The 16,731-nt window shown below is 39.5% G+C and overlaps 2 protein-coding genes across 5 annotated transcripts; one reads left to right on the forward strand and one right to left on the reverse strand.

The window, feature by feature from the left end:
- The first annotated feature begins 1,556 nt into the window (after positions 1 to 1,556).
- Positions 1,557 to 7,754, forward strand: LOC118556629. 4 transcript variants are annotated; one of them, XM_036124565.1, is made up of 11 exons: positions 1,557 to 2,085; positions 2,805 to 2,941; positions 3,316 to 3,622; positions 3,901 to 3,983; positions 4,111 to 4,163; positions 4,741 to 4,783; positions 4,918 to 4,985; positions 5,799 to 5,897; positions 6,012 to 6,322; positions 6,454 to 6,999; positions 7,540 to 7,754. In XM_036124565.1, the coding sequence occupies exons 1-10, from the start codon at positions 1,977 to 1,979 to the stop codon at positions 6,792 to 6,794; spliced, it is 1,551 nt and encodes a 516-aa protein (XP_035980458.1). In that variant the 5' UTR covers positions 1,557 to 1,976; the 3' UTR covers positions 6,795 to 6,999; positions 7,540 to 7,754. The 4 variants fall into 4 exon arrangements, with proteins under 4 accessions (XP_035980458.1, XP_035980460.1, XP_035980459.1 ...); XM_036124567.1 differs by having other exon boundaries at positions 6,830 to 6,999; XM_036124566.1 differs by having other exon boundaries at positions 6,012 to 6,999.
- Positions 7,755 to 8,241: 487 nt separating this feature from the next.
- LOC118556630 lies at positions 8,242 to 11,184 on the reverse strand. The gene is made up of 3 exons (XM_036124569.1): positions 10,054 to 11,184; positions 9,224 to 9,442; positions 8,242 to 8,792 (listed from the first exon to the last, which is right to left on the reverse strand). Exons 1-3 carry the CDS (start codon positions 10,794 to 10,796, stop codon positions 8,585 to 8,587), a joined length of 1,170 nt encoding a protein of 389 aa, XP_035980462.1. The 5' UTR covers positions 10,797 to 11,184; the 3' UTR covers positions 8,242 to 8,584.
- Between the last annotated feature and the right edge of the window lie 5,547 nt (positions 11,185 to 16,731).

The raw sequence follows: 16,731 nt of genomic DNA on the forward strand, positions 1-16,731 counted from the left end.
GCCCTGCAGAGCTTGTATTACTGATCCATCTGGAGCTGTGTTGTCACGACTGCGAAGTGTGAACATCTCCGAAGATATACGAAGAAAGAAAAAAATAGATGAAATAGTTAGATGATTAAATTACATTAACAGTAAATATCTTTTGATTTATTTTTAAATGTAAGTTTTAATGCAACAAAAAGAATGTCCAGAAAAACAGATAAGCCAATCAGGTGTCAGATGTGGGCTAGATGAGACAGGGAAATCCAGAGACGAGAATCTAGGTCAAAAACTTAGCAAAGCAGGCAAGGAATGCAGGGCATCTAATCACCGTTAACTTATAATAATCCGGCATTGGCTGCCTGAGGAGCCTGAGTATTTAAAGGCAGATAAACAGGTACGGGAGGTTGACTTGACTGCGCTGCGGCGGCAGAGTCACAGGTGCAGGGATGACCTTGATTGTCATGGTATCGGACAGTGACAGAGCAGGAAGACATCTGAGCCAGAATCATGACAGAAGGATCATAAAAACTTGACGAATAGTACATACGGAGTACACACGATCAGGCAAATCGGGATTGCCAAGGTGCGTCCTGCTGGGAAAGAGAGCTTAAGTTTTTTTTTTCCTCCACTTGCTTGGTTTGATATTTTTATGTATTTATTAGAACGTATTTAATTTGATTCTGAATATTCTCAAAGCATCACATGATCACAATAATATTGGTTTGTACTAGAGGTGGGCGATACCGGGAATTTTTAATCGATCCGATACCAAGTAAATACAAGGGGCAGTATCGCCGATATCGATCCAATACCGATACTTTTAACATTTGATTTTTATTTTATTATTACAATTAAATAATAATAATAATAATAATGTTATGTTCAGTGTTTTTTTCCTAATCCACCTCTTATATCTTTCAATCCTCATGTAATTTTGTCTGTATTGTGTGCACCTGCTTGTTGTTTTAATCCTATAATTTTTCCCGTCGTGGGATAAATAAAGGATTAGCTAATGTTATCTTATCTTAAATAACACTTTTTAATAGGATATATGTACTGGGTTCTTTCAAGGTCTTAATTACATTTTCTGTGTGGGCTCCAGTAACATATGATAGATAATATCTACTTTGAAAATTAACATGAACTGCTGCTCTGATCTACCTGGATGTCCTCCGGAGGACTGAAGCGCCTCAGTCAGTGACGTCTGTCTGTGGGTCTGGTCTGTCGGGGCAATCAGAGAAGTTTCCTCTGTCGCTTTCACTCTTTCCTCTGTTTGTTGTGTTTCCACTAAATTTAACCAGCTTTTTACTAAACATATTTCTCTCTTCAAGTTTTTGCGCTCTGGCGGTCTCTCTCTCTCTCTCTCTCTCTCTCTCTCTCCGTGTCTGAACAGGAGCGCGCCGCGTGCCGCGCGCGGCGGTTGTTTGTGTATGTTGAGTTGAAAGAGCACAGTGGGCGGGACAGGCTGAGCCTGCGTGCTGATTGGCTGGCGCCGCTGAGCTATGTACGAGAGGGGAGGGGGAACAGCAGCTAGCAGAGTGCCGGTGTTGGCACAGAAGGGGAGACTGGTACGGTGGCCGTGAGGTGCAAAACACTTCAACATTAGCGAAACACCTACAAACTTTGAAACACCTACAAACTTTAATGAAGCACAATTACAAAAGCACCGTGACATTAACGAAACCCCTACAACATTAACAAAAGTGCTACAACATTAACGAAAGCACTACAAACTTTATTGAAGCGCAATTACAAAAGCACTGTAACATTGACGAAACCCCTACAACATTACGAAAGCGCTACAACATTACAAAACCCCCACAACATTACGAAAGCGCTACAACATTAGCAAACCGGAAGAGGTACGTCCCAGTGGGAAACCTAAGACGTCGTTGATTGGACGACAGCTCGTTTTACTTTTGAACCGGAAGTTATTCTGGTGTGTGCTTCGTTTGAATGAAAAGCAAAGCAAGCAGGACAACGGTCACGTCGCTATGTTTTGCTCAAACTGTGGAAAAGAGCTGGTCGAGCCGTCACCAAACTTTTGCAGCAGTTGTGGCAAGAGGCTTGAAGTTTGTCCGGAGGATACTCCACAATGTTCAAGTAAGTTAATAAGCATAAAGAAAGATTTAGATTTCTTATGGCTGTAGTAACTTGCTATCGTTGGTGGTGACCAGACCATAGTGATGGGTCCAGAAAAGCCAATGTGTCGTTTTTTGTTTTGTTGTTTGAATTAAACAGGGGGGAAATGCTAGTCTACAACCATATTCACTCATATGTTTACTTAAAGGGTTATTATGTTATGATACAGGTTCAGATTATTTTTAGACTTTAGCCAAAAAAGTCCTAGATATTTTAAATATAAATGTTCTTCTAAAATAATGCATGCAACAAATAATGACTTAAATTGTATTATTGTGTATGCTAGGTCATCAAATCAGTGTCAGTTTAGTGTGTCAACTTGGTTGCCTGCAGGGCTTTTTAAGGTCCATCAGGTGTCAGTATTCAGTGACACAGTAGCGGCGCAACGCCTCATCGACCCATCACTACCACACCGTCTCCACTGTCATTTATTTGTTAATGCAATTAAAAGTACACAAATCGATATAATACAGCAGTCTTGTATTAGCAACATATAGTAAGGTCTGTTACAGCCGTGGGCACTACTTCTGGGGTAATTTGTGTCGTTCTGGTTCTTTTGCACTGCAATCAAGCTACCCACACTCAATTTTGAGTTGTGCTAGCCTTACTGCAGTATGTAATACATAACCTATGTTAGCATGAATGTGATGTGCAACATTTTTTATTTTCTTTACTTCTAGCACAACAGTCTGTCCCATCCTGCCCTACACCAGCCCTCAGCACCTTCCTTGAATACAGAAAAAAGAAAAACGAGGAGCGACAAAAGTATTCTGTTGGGAGAAAGGGATTAAAGCAAAAGGACAAACTTAAAGTTCGGGTAGGTTTGGTATGGCTCCGACCAAAAACAAGCAGCTTTTAAATAATACACTTGCTTAAAGAAAGTTCCACGTAGTAAAGCTATAGAGAATAATTGTTTAACAGTAACAGTAAACTATCAATTAATGATCAGTCAAAACAGTAAATTATCTACCGATTAATATTTGAGTAATAATTTTCCAACCATTCTGTTTGTATCCAAATCAGAAGTTCAAAAGTAAAATCTTGGAAATGACTCATCTAAATAGTTAATGGTTCTATTTGGATGATATTGTAATATAATACAGGAGTAATTAATAACAAAAAGCAAAAAAATGGACTTTTTTTAAAAAACATTGCTCAGTCTTCAACATATATCTACTTTTTTTGTTTCAGATAAATATTGGCTTGATGACCATTCAGAAGAATTGTCTAAAGCCTCAACGTGGAAGAACTATTACTCTGCTAACAAACCCGGATGTCTCTCCCACACCTCTGCTCAGTCTTGCAGTTAAAAAAATGAAGGACTTTAACCAATATTTGAAAGATGGACCTTTCCTCCTTCTGTACCCAGATGGGACAGAGGTTATTAATATTCCTGGGACACAGACGCCTTTTACCCTTGCAGCCTATAAGGCTGAACTTGGCAAGCCATATCAAAGGATATGTCTTTTCCTCTGCTCGAGAAATGACTTTGAAGAAGGTTGGTGTGTACTGTTTGCCACATTCAATAAATCTAAATTTTAAAACTGTACCATTAAGCATTAGTGGCATGAACCAATCAACTAAAAAGTATACATATATTGGCTCCTACATGTCAAGTTACTTCCTGGAAACTTTATAGGTAGACACTGGGTTATTCATTTTTATCAGTGCTGTGTTTGTGCTTCCAGATATAATGTAATAAAGTTGACTGAAAACGGTACTAACACTTAGTAGAGATTAAGTTGGCTTGTGTTGTCTATTTTCCTTGTTTTGCAGTTGGAAAATTATCAGACTTGTCTGATTCTGACCCAGAGATTGTTTTCACAAAATCCTCTGACTTTGATCTGGCTGATACACTGGTAATTGCAACTCAAAATGTATTTGGTCTGTAATTTTTATTTGGTTCAGTGACCACAAGTACATTTTACCTAAGCTACAAAGCACTATGTCAAGATTTTTATGTGAAATTTTGTTTATTTTCTTCAGCCATGGGAACCTGCGAGTGAAAGCAGTCCTTTACAAAAGGACACAGAAACAGAGTAAGTTACATTTTTGGGACATATCATAAGATGGTGTGTTTACAAAAAGTATTATAGCATTCACAGAATTTTCATACACAATGTACTGGTGACATGTTTAATGTGGATATTTGTAAATTATGTGAATATCCGAGCATGTCCTATGAAGTATTTGTAGTGTAGTTGTTTTCTTCAAGGTGCTTGTTTTTAAATTTTGAATATACTGGCATGGAAATCATTATTAGACCACCCTTGCTTTCTTCAATGTCTTATACATTTTACAAGTATAGATTTATTTAGATGAATATGTGAACTAAAGTCCACAAGAGTTTCAGTCAATAACTTGTGTCAATCAGTTTTGCATTTTCTTGTGATAATGAGAAAAAAGACTGCTTCTTAAGCTATGTCATTGTACTGCCTATAGTGCTGTTGGGCATTCCATGTTTTCATTTCTGTCTGTTTTAATCAGATGATGCACAGAGGCGTTACAGGGCAATAAAATGAACAAGATATTGAAGAAAACTGGGTTATCCTATAATTTATACAATGATAGCATATGTTCAAAATACCAATTAATGTTTTTTCATTGTCCTCTAAGGGATGGTGTTGGGGAGCTTGTACTTGGAAATGAAGTACAACAGGTACAAACTTTTTATTATCTCACACCACAATTTACAGATTTTTGTCTCAAACCCTTAAGTAAAAAAAATATTTGAACATTAAAGTAACATTAGTCAATCATTAACTTTTACCCTTGTCTTTTTTCTGTTTTCAGGTTATGGATGACAACGGCAACAATCCAGGCACCAGTCAATGTGTCACTGTCCAGAGCTCCTGTTACAGGTGTGTAGGGGCTTCTGTCATAAAGAAACAGGGTGTTTGTAGGGTCATCGTGACAAAGTGATACCGATACATCTTGTCATGGTTTTGAGTTGTTTATCCCACATGCAGATTACACTTGAGAGGCGCAGGGCAGTTTAAGATGTTTATTTTAACAAAAGGTTTAACAGAGGTAATTGTGGTAAAACCACGACAAGCAGCACTGGAGGAAGACACGAGAACTGGCTCAAGCGATCTGCGGATAAGAGGCCGAGATTTAGGTTTTAGACAGCGGGCAGGGAAATATGAATAAAGGTCCTTAGGCTTACCGCCGAGAACCACGACCTGGCCGGGGGGGGGTTGTGGAGAGACGGACCCATTGAGTCATCTCCCGAGATGGCAGCAGGTGGCGGAGCGACCGGTGGGCGGCACGAGCAGTGGTGGCGTGGGAGGTGGTCCAGTCAAAGCTGGAGGAACCAGGGCGATCCAATGAGAATCCTCAGCCAGGCTTGGTAACACCAAGGGAGCATTGGATAGACACTGAGAAACGTCAGGAGTAGGATACAAAGGGAGGCGAGCCGGGCAGTGCGTTTTGAGACATCAGAGCACAAGGGGAGGCTTGGAATGCGGAGAAAGGAGAGTGCAAAAAAGGCAGCGTCGGCAGAAAAACGCACAGCACTGGCAGCTGAGCCCAGACACATCTATTGTAAATTTATTAACTTTGGATGCTGTATATGTAACTTATGACATAAATTGAATGTTTTGTGAAGAAGAGTTGAAAATACATCCTTATCCCCCCCCCACCCATCTATATTGTGCATGTTTTTTGCTCCGCAGAGACTACACCAATCTATTTGAGCCGATTGTTATTGATGACGATGAGATTGAAGATTTAGCAGAGGACAAAAAGCAGGACCTGCCCCCTGAAGAACATGTGTTAGTAATTTAAATATTTTGTGTTAAATTAACCAGTGTCCTGGTCATGCATATAATCACATAATGCTAAATGTGTTCAATCAAATGTTTTGAAATAATTTTCTTTTTTTCTAGAGAAACAAATGTGCAGCCACAGGATATCATTGCTGAACTGGCCATTTATATTGACCACACGAAAGTCAGCCGGTTCAATATATGTCGGACTGATGTGTGGGATGGGGCTGTTCGGGGCTTTAAGCGTAGCACATACTCCGACAACAACGACATGTTCATCAGATTTAATGATGACGCTGGCTGTTTGGAGGAAGGGTTGGATGCAGGTGGCCCGAGGCGTGAGTTTCTCACGCTTCTTATGGCCATTCTGAGAAATCGCCCGATCTTTGATGGACCCCCCGAAAGCCGTTACATTGTGTGCAATTCCAGAGGTGACTCATTTTTAGGTTAATGAAGTGGTAGTACTTCTAAAATGAAAATTTGTTGAAATATCTGCTTATGTTTCTGTCATAAACAATCTAAGATTTAATTGCATACAATAATTCTGTGCTCTGTACAACAGCTGCCAGGGAAGATGAGTTTTTTTTAGCAGGAAAGATGATCGCTGTATCGATAGTACATGGGGGACCAGCACCACATTTCCTTTCAAAGAACGTCGTCAACTACATGATAGGGAATCCCAGTTTCAGCGCCAATATTGAAGATGTTAAAGATGAGGAAATAGGGAAAGTTTTAAAACAGGTAGGAACAGACCTAGATTTAGGGAATAGAAACAAAATAATTACGTTTTCTCAAAGTTTGACAAATTTTCTTGTTTTGAAAGGTCCAGTTTCAGCCTGTCTCAACAGATGTGAAATCACAAATGCAAAAAATGTCTGTAATTTCTGTATTTTGTATTCGTAAAAAAAACTTCTCATAATAAACTTCTTGTTTTATAGGTCCTGGAAGCTGAATCGGATGAGTCTTTGCAAAATGTAATTTTGCAAAACAGCGGGATGTTCCAAACTGCTGGCTGCTTCAGAGATGTGAAGACTTCTGAGAAGCAAGCTTTTGTAGAGGAGTATCTTAGATGGTACATCCTTGAGAGAAACCACAGTGCCATTCAACGGTAATTAATAAATATAATAGTTATAATATATGTAAAAGCTATTGTCGAGATATGAAATTACTTGATCAGATATGAAGTTCTACCAGCTTCTTTACTAAATCGTTTTTGTCTTTTGAAAAATTGTGTGAAATGTATGAATATATTGATCAATACTTGCCAAATTCTAAGTTTCACAACTTTTATCACCCACTCAGAATTTTATGTACAATATGTATTGTCTTCTTTGGTCATCATAAATATAAAATTTGTTTTGAATCATTACTCACCATTACACAGATTAATCACAGGCATGGCACATGAATGATTTTTCAATGTGATTTATATCACATTTTGATGCAATCAACTGGTTCCCTTATATAGGACATTTTTTGACCAATCTGTATAATCTGATTGATTTTGACTTTGTAAAGTGCCTTGAGATGACATATTTCATTAATTGGCGCTATATAAATAAAATTTAATTGAATTTACACAGGACTTAGAATATTTCATATCAATACTATGAATAAAGTGCATTGCTTATGTTTCTTTACATAACAGATTCAAAGATGGACTGGCAAGTCTTGGTTTTTTCGCTGCACTGCAACAGCATCCCAGTGTCCTGTCCCCAGTCCTGTGTTTCTCTGCCAAGGCCCTGACTGCTTCAGACTTGGAAAACATGTTCAAACCAGATCTCAGCCCAGTAGGAAGCAATAGGCGGCAAAAGGAGGGCAAAACAGTTGTGTTCTGGGCAGATTATTTGCTTGATTGCGAAGGTTAGTAAGGATAATTGTTAGATTTTTGAGAGGAAAGCAGAAATAAAAAATCATTTGTGTAATGCATTATTAATTACATTGTTTATAATCTTTCAGAGAAAACAACTGCTGTGTCTCTAGAGGAGGTCCTGATGTTTGCTACAGGTCTCGCAGCAATTCCACCAGCGGGCATGATGCCATCCCCACATCTGGAGTTTTTGAGTGACTCACCCTTTCCTGTTGCGAACACCTGTGCAAATACACTAAAATTACCACTTTCTGAATCTTATGCTGCTTTTAGGGCTAACATGGACTTTGGAATACAAAATGCTGCGGGATTCGGATGCTACTGAAAATTTCTTGGCAGTCTTGTTTTAATTCTGTTGCGATTCAGCTAATTTTGTTACAGTTACTCCATGGGCCAGACCATGTTGCTGTCTAATTCAGAGTGGCAAAACCTTGCCCTAATTTCTCAAAAGATTAGATATGATTTCCCTTATAAAGTGATAGTTTAGAAATTGCTATCAGCACAATCCCTTTGTGCAAACTATGTATTTTTGTTTTTGATGTTTTTCTTACCATAATTTAAAAGATTATAGCAAGACTTTGCCACCTAGACATAGCTATAAGCAATTAAAAAAAAAATTAGATCTGTAAATGTAGATTTATATCTAGACTTGAATTAAGAGTTTAATGTGTGGAAATTTCATCTAAGTTCAGACTGAATGCACAATTTGGTGTATAAAAAAGTTTAATACACTTTGTTTCTGTTCTGTATAACAATGAGGTTTTATTTAAGAAAAATCAACAGGAGACAAAATATTAAAAGATTGGATTCTGGCTTTTGTTGTTCACAGCCTCGCTGTGTGTTTGAGCAATAAATACAGTTCCATAGCTGACTCCCAGTCTTGTGACTGCTGTTGTCCATGTTGTTGCAATGCTTGCTGTAGGTATTCCTCAATGTCTTTATCACCACACAACTCTGTCACCTGACTTGCTTCTGGGAAAACATCCAGATCGCTGTCCTCAACAGGAAAGCCACAATCTCTTGAACCATATCTGCAAAGTCAGAATAGAATTAATAATAGAATTGTGACACATATGTCACAATTACTTGTACTATATTTAGTACAAGTAATTGGAATTGCCTTTTTTTTTGCTGGCTATATGACTCGGTATAAGTCTGCAACCTGCATTTCCAGAGCAAAAATTGGCTCTGTGATTTACTTAATAGATTAAACTATGACATATTGACCTGTTTAGGTTTTTTTCTCAATCATTTGTTCTGTGCCCCTGTGAGAAAACACTGGTCCCCCTGATAAATTTGGTGTGGAACCACCACTGGTGAGGGATGTACTTACTTTTGTGATACACTGTACAGTAACAGCTATAGCTTACTTGTACATAGATATCTTAACTTGTACTAACAGCACTTACGCATTATTGTGTAATGTCAACCATTTTTTTCTATTTGTGAAGATGTCAATTACCTGTGAGGCAAGAGATAGAGTTCGTTTGGAATCCCACCAGGACATGATGCAAGTCTGCTTGGCCGGATCCTGTGGTTATTCCAGAGATCTTTACATTCATTCAGGTCTTTCTGAAGAACTCTGGTGAAGCAGAATCTGAGCAAGCACTGGTGCTCATGGCTTCCGTTGAAGTTTCCGGAGTCTCTCAAATCTCCAAACAGGTCCATCCAAAACTGAGACCTGAAGATACATAGAATTAGAAACGGTTCAGTTCTTTTTCATATTAAGATGATTAAAAGACTGTCCTTGTCCATGTCCATAACATTGAATGCATGCTATAAATGTATGTCAAACAATACAGTGTCCTGCTTTCCACGTACAAAATAAAAAATGTATTGGATCTGTTGCCAAAAACAAATTCTAATTTGGAAACAAAACATTTGCTAAAGCCCTATGAAAATAAATGTTTGAGACAAATTCAATATGGCATTTTAACTGGCAATATGACAGCCATGTGACTGGCAACTTCATAGGCACTTCCTATGGAGTTGGCATGACAACAATAAGCAAACAACCTTAGAACTAGCTGCCACAAAGCAGTAAAACAGTAAAATTACGTTGCATCTATTACTCCATTACGATTTTGAGTACTCTACCCACCTATGTGTAATACTAAAATTAATATCACAGATATGTATTGTACTTAGAGCCGAACCAGCAACAGTTGCTTAACTAAGTAACATATCGTTTAGGTGTACGTTACAAAAGTCAACAGAACCTTGTTTTTCACACAAAGAGTATTTACTTTTGGCTTTCGCTGTACTTCACATTTGAGGAAAAAAAGGACCCACCTTCCTCTTCGGAAAAAGGACCACCATGACTCGATGCGTTGATTCCCTGTGGATGATCCGTAACTATGGCTTGATGACCCGGCATAATAATCCGTATGCGCATGGCGGAGGGTACACTGTATTGCTGCCACAGTCCCGTTCTCTGTGCCGAGGTCTGTTCGTAGTCTCATTGGTATCACACCAATACTCTTGACACAGTTTATATAATGATGGGCAATGACAGAAGGATTGTTGTTTGTTGCTCCACAAACAAGCCACATCATTCTTCTCGAAAAACCATCAATGCATCCTGAGATGGCCAAGCCGAATGGCTTCAGTTTGTCGTAACCGTCTACATGCCATATGTAATTGGGTCCCATAGAGTGATACGTGCGTCTTGTAAATCTCCGGCGAGTCCTCAGTGCGATGCCTTGAGGATTCAGCTGCCTTAACAGTCTCATTACAACATCACGTTTGACACGCAGGTTGTGTTTTTGTTTGAGAACTTGCCACATGGTCCGGTAGCCAAATAATTGCCCTGGTCCTCTCAGCTCGGTCATAATGGCACGCCTCACTTCCGAAAGAGGAGAGTAGTTGCCTCTTCTACGCAGCCCTCCTTCTTTCAAATGAGTCTTTAGTGAACGCAAACTAACTGACACGCCGTGGTTGGTCCGGAGCATGTCCAGTATCACGTCATATGTATGTCCTGACTCAAAATACTCTGCAATAGCAGTAGACAGGTTTGGATCACCAAGAATGTTCATGTTTTTAAAAAACACGTTAAACCCAGAATAACTTCCGGTTCAAAAGTAAAACGAGCTGTCGTCCAATCAACGACGTCTTAGGTTTCCCACTGGGACGTACCTCTTCCGGTTTGCTAATGTTGTAGCGCTTTCGTAATGTTGTGGGGGTTTTGTAATGTTGTAGCGCTTTCGTAATGTTGTAGGGGTTTCGTCAATGTTACAATGCTTTTGTAATTGCGCTTCAATAAAGTTTGTAGTGCTTTCGTTAATGTTGTAGCACTTTTGTTAATGTTGTAGGGGTTTCGTTAATGTCACGGTGCTTTTGTAATTGTGCTTCATTAAAGTTTGTAGGTGTTTCAAAGTTTGTAGGTGTTTCGCTAATGTTGAAGTGTTTTGCACCTCACGGCCACCGTAGACTGGTCTGGTGAATCTGCTGCAGTCAGCGCGCGCGGGAGAGAATAAAAAGGATCGATCCTGTTAAAACAATATTGTTCAATATCAATACCCGCGTTGGTATCGATAGTATCGATCCTAGGATCGATCCGCCCACCTCTAGTTTGTACCCATTATGCTTTAGGAACATACAAGGTGTTTGAGCAGGCACGGAATGAGAAAGATGGTTGTCAATCAATTTCTGTGTTAGCTTTGACTTATACTGAGGGAGAGGTGGCCTCCATCACCCAATCTCATATTTTAACCAAGGGGCCCCGACTGATGTCTCTTTGTGCTTTCCCTCTGCTTACAGCATCTGTATACAAAATCCTTAGTCAGGTTCTTAAGGGCTTTCAGGTACTCCTCAGTTACTTTGTCAAATATCTAGTCCTTGAACATGTGCAGCATCTGTAAAGACTCCAGTCAGCAGTTCAAAATGTAATTAGTACTTTTTTTATTGGGATAACTTCTTACAGTCATCATGGCTAAGTGATGGGCTTCAAGCCATATATGTTTTTTTTTTGCTAGTGACAAATCTTTGCAATTTTGTTTTTTTCAGGGTCTGCTTTTCAACTAAAGCTTAGGACTCTCTGGACTGAATCAATGCTAAACCAACTAGTGCATAGCAGGTGTCACACTCAGTTACATAACTATCCACTAGTTCTGTCGTATGGGACTGCCATCACAACATCTCTTTGACTCTGGTTCTCACTGACGTAAAATACTGTAAGCTTGCTTTAGCAAGAGGCAATAGAGATTTTCTGGGTGATCTATTCACGTTCACTTTTTCTGTCTGTCAGTGCCACAGTTTGTGCCAGCTGTGCAGACTGATTTACACTATATGAAATACGTCTCAGAGCTCATTCACCCATTATCTCCTACTCTTACTCCCTTTAATTGTATTCGCTGTCAGATCCACGGAGCTGTGTGCAGGATGGTGTGTGGATGTGTGCCTCTACTCACCATTTCCTTGCTGGGTGTGACTGGAAGATGTGGCTCTGCTGCTGCAGCTCATTTAGAACCAATCAGGAGGAACATAAAAGTGGAACAAACACCATGAGACAGACACCAGATTTTCTTTCCTCAGCCAGTGGGCCTAACTTTGTTACTCTCGAGTTCAAATTCTGATTTTAATTAAAGTTTTGTGTCCTCCTTTTTCAGGAAACCTACTCGTGTCTTTTTCCAAATCCTCTCCCTCCAGTGCTTTCCTTCATCTCTCCTTTGACTACTGGAGAAATCCTCTCTAGATCCCCTACACTGATCTGCTCACTGTTCCTCTGGCTGTCCTCATTGTGCCAGCCATTCACACCAGGCTGCAGCTTACCTCGAGCTCGCCTGCCTGTCCCCTCTCCAATGCCATTCAGTCTGCTGCACGCTCATTCCAGGAAGGAGGTAACAAAGTGACAGTGCCATCAAACCATTGATTTATATCACCTCCCAAAGTCAGTCTCTGTGGATCTGCTCACCTTCCCCTGGACCTTTTCCATCATCATTTCAGGAAGGATTCATCTCTCTCCTTTCATCTCATATCCATCCTTATAAAGTTAAAATGATAACGTTTTACCTCTTTACAACAGTTTTTCCCATAAATCTCACCCAGAACCCAGAGGAGTTACTCTCTAACTAGTTGTGTTCAAAATATCTATCAACCAATCTCTCTGTATCCATAACTATTGCCTTCACTAGAGTGAAAACCTTAAACTTGACACTTGTTCCCTTTAAGTTCTTATTCCCTCCGATCCTCCAGTCACTAAGGGCCTCTTGTCTGTATCTTAGGTTAAGTATATCCATGCCAGGGTCATCGGTTTAGTTGGACAACTGTACCTAGGTAGGTGTGCTGTTGTCCTAAACTCCATTTTTAGATGGTGGTCTATGAGATAATCAAAGCCTTAAATATTGTTTTGTAACTTAACCTTACTTTAAAATTCTCCACATTTTTATCCTTGACAAACTGCTTCTTCATGTAGCTCTTCATTCACTAAAGGTCTGAAGTTCAAACAATCCAGGCAAACATTAATCTTGTCTATCACAATCAAAGAGAGAAATTTGCAAAATAACACAACAGTTAAATGACAATGAGAAAAAGAACCCAGCTGAAATTGCCACCTTTTTTCACCTCCACAGGAAAATAACATTTGTGTGCCTGTACCAACTGTTTCTTTTACAAGATTTTGCTTTAATCAAAAGGTTTATTTAACACCATGTTTATATGTGAGGTGCTAGTGTGCAGCAACACAGTTGTTATCTGGCTTTTGGAAACTGCTAGCGTCACAGAAGGGAATGCAAAAGATCCAAAATAACAGGAGCAATTTTTTTTTACAAAAGCCCACAGATTGATGAAGTGTGTAATGAGTAAATTAATTAGCAAACTGTCTGAAAGTGGGAACTAGGCTAGATCAGCCTAAGTTAGAGAAGGGAAGGGGCTGGGTGGCGGATACCGGCTTTGCGTGAGACTCATGAGCAGCGGAGAAAGGAGAGGTGAGTGATAAGAAAATCAGAATTTCAATTACGAGAGGGCAATTGTTTTTTATCTCGAGTGCAAGTTAATGAAGCTAATTAGTCTTTGCAGCATGAGCCCTCTGGCACGTCAGATAATCGCCGGAGGCTCAGATAGTGCCAGTCAATTTTTGGCTTAATGCGGTACGGGGGCAAAACAAACAGGTTCTTATCGGCCCTGCAGACATTACACTTGGGATTTACATTAACTTCAAGACCTATTTCACCTTCCCAGGTAATTTATGGGTCAATTACATGAGGCATCTACTGCATAACTTTGATTACTAAGAAGGCATGTCGAGGCCCAGGCAAGCACAGTCACACATAAATATCTGCCAGTAAACAAATAAATGTAAGCACAAGCTAATTGAAGAAATATGCTAAATTGTTCACACCCGTTTAAAACTCTAAGATGACTAAACCAGATCAAAGACATGCATCATGTCTGAGATCTACTTGCAATAAAAAGACTTGCTTGTTGTGTGAAAAATCGGAACACGTGTCTGCGAGGCTGATGTGCGTTGCTCATCTTGCAAGACAGATAATAAAAGCTGGTTGAGTGAATTCTCATCGATCTCCACTTGATAAATTCCCTATAACACCTACCAAAGTTCAATAGGCCTGAAGTAAATTCTTTCACGGCAATAGCGTAATCTCACGGTGAAAATAATGGAACACTTAACCATCAATTTCAGTAAATGTATTATCTTAAAACACTTATAACGACTGGAACTGTGATAAACAAGGCTGGAAGTGGCCCCATAATTGTCTGTCTAATAGGCAATAAAAAACGGAAATCTCCTAACATCACCTTTTGAAGACCAGCAGCATCTACAAGTTATGTGACACATTTGGGTCACTAAATCTCCATAACAACCTTTAGACAGCATGTTTGGGAAGCATTAAAAGAAGGCCTCTTTAGTTCTATAATCATGGATGTGTTCTTTCAATGCTCTTTTGATTTGAACTTGAACTGTGCTTCAGACAAATGAAACAATGACTTGTACTTGTATAGTGCTTCAACTAGTCAGTTTAGTCATTCACCCATTCATACACACATTCACACCCTGATGGTGGTGAGCTATATTAGTAGCTACAGCTGCCCTGGAGCAGGCTGCCATGCACCGGTGCCACTGGGCCCTCTGACCACCGCTAGCAGGCAATGTGGGTGACGTGTCTTGCTCAAGGACACAACGACGGAGACAGTCAGAGCAGGGGAACGAAACAGCAACCTGCCAATTGCAGGACGAATTCCATAACCTCTGCGCCACCGTAGCCCCAAACAAAGTCTGGGATATTTAGCAATAAACAATCCAGGTGGGTTTGGTGTGAAACAACAAATAATTATGTGTAATAGCACCTCACTGCGTCCTGTTAAGTGTGATAGAAGATCCATGTTGCTAGGCGCTCAAAACTTTGCTCAAGTGCAAGTCATCATGGATTATTTTGAGTGGAATTTTTTTAATGAAAATCTGGTGGATCGTACCTGTAAACTCATAATCAGTCCCCAGTAGAATGATGTTCCAAAATGTTTGCACAAATCAACATAGAGATCAACATTCTTCCATGGCTTTCTGAGTCCTTAGACGTCAGTCTTATTGAAAGCTTTTGGGGTGAACTGAAGAGAAAAGAAAACTTAAGGAAACACAGGACTCCTTAAGCAATTGTGCAAGGAGGACCAGTGAAACGACACTCTTTCTTAATGCCTTAATGCTCCTACCTTGGGAAATGTTAAGACGAAGACTAAGTGCTGTCCTACTGGTTAAATGCATTCATACAAAGTATTAAGAGTAGGTCTGCCAATAAGGGATGGGAAAACATCAAAATGGTTATTGTAATCAAGGAAAGAAAATGTTAGCAATAATATATATATATATATATATATATATATATATATATATATATATATATATATATATAGTAACCCCCACTCTGGAGAAGTGGCTCCATCTGATACCCGGAGAGACATCAGACATCTCCATCCAGAAGAGCACAATCTTAGGAATAGCAAAGTAACTCAACACAGTCAGTTGTTGGCAACAAAGGTGAGACATTTTCAATTCTGAGTTAATCAAACTCATCAGAAGGACAGAGTAGCTGTCATGATTTTCACGTGTTTGGATTTAGTTTTTCTTGTGTGGCACAGCCTGGGATAGACTGGCGACCTGTCCAGGGTGTATCCCACCTCTCGCTCATTGATAGCTGGAGATAGGCACCAGCACCCCTTGCGACCCCAAAGGGATAAACATGTTAGAAATGTATCACTAGTTTTATAATTCCAAGCTGTCATGAGCGTGTGTGTTTTCAGCATTTCCTCATTGTTTATTTATGTTCTAACAGGTCTTATTTTGTCTCCTTTTGTTTGTTTCTCTTATAACATGTACATCTGGTCAACTTTTGCCTTTGGTTGATAATTCTTGATAGTTCTTTTTGTGTCTCTGCTCAGCTCTGTTGTTGTTTATTAGTCGTCTTGCCTCAGCCTCCCTGCTTACCTTCTGCGTCCCAGATACTCCTCATTATCCTCTGGTTATCACACAGGCTTCCAATTTCATTCACTTCATTTCTCTTATCATTTAAGTTCACTCTTGATCCAGTGTCTGGATCTTCCTGCGAGACGGCCCATTAGTTCCCATCATTCTCCCCGTTTTTTCTCTTATGAATCTACCGTTGCTTTGTTGTCTGTTCTCTCCATGTCCCGTAACTTTTCCTTTGTCATCATGAAATCCTTCAAGGTATCATGTTGCTTCTGAATTCATGCATGTGTATATGTCCAGCCCCGAGCCCACAAATCATGACAGGTAAAATCATAGCAGATATCCCTAGACCTTACGCTTCCAAGAGAAATGTTCCAACTCGTCCAGTGGGCCCCTGTGGTGTTCCTGAGTCAGCCATGAGATATGTCTGAGACCTCTAAGCAGTCTTGAAGGAGTTATACTTTTTTCCACTTTTAAGATTTGTTTGCTTTTACTGTATCAACATATATATATATATATATATATATATATATATATATATATATATATATATA

Source organism: Fundulus heteroclitus, chromosome 20 (assembly GCF_011125445.2).
Source record: "Fundulus heteroclitus isolate FHET01 chromosome 20, MU-UCD_Fhet_4.1, whole genome shotgun sequence".
In the NCBI taxonomy this organism is placed as follows: Eukaryota; Metazoa; Chordata; class Actinopteri; order Cyprinodontiformes; family Fundulidae; genus Fundulus; species Fundulus heteroclitus.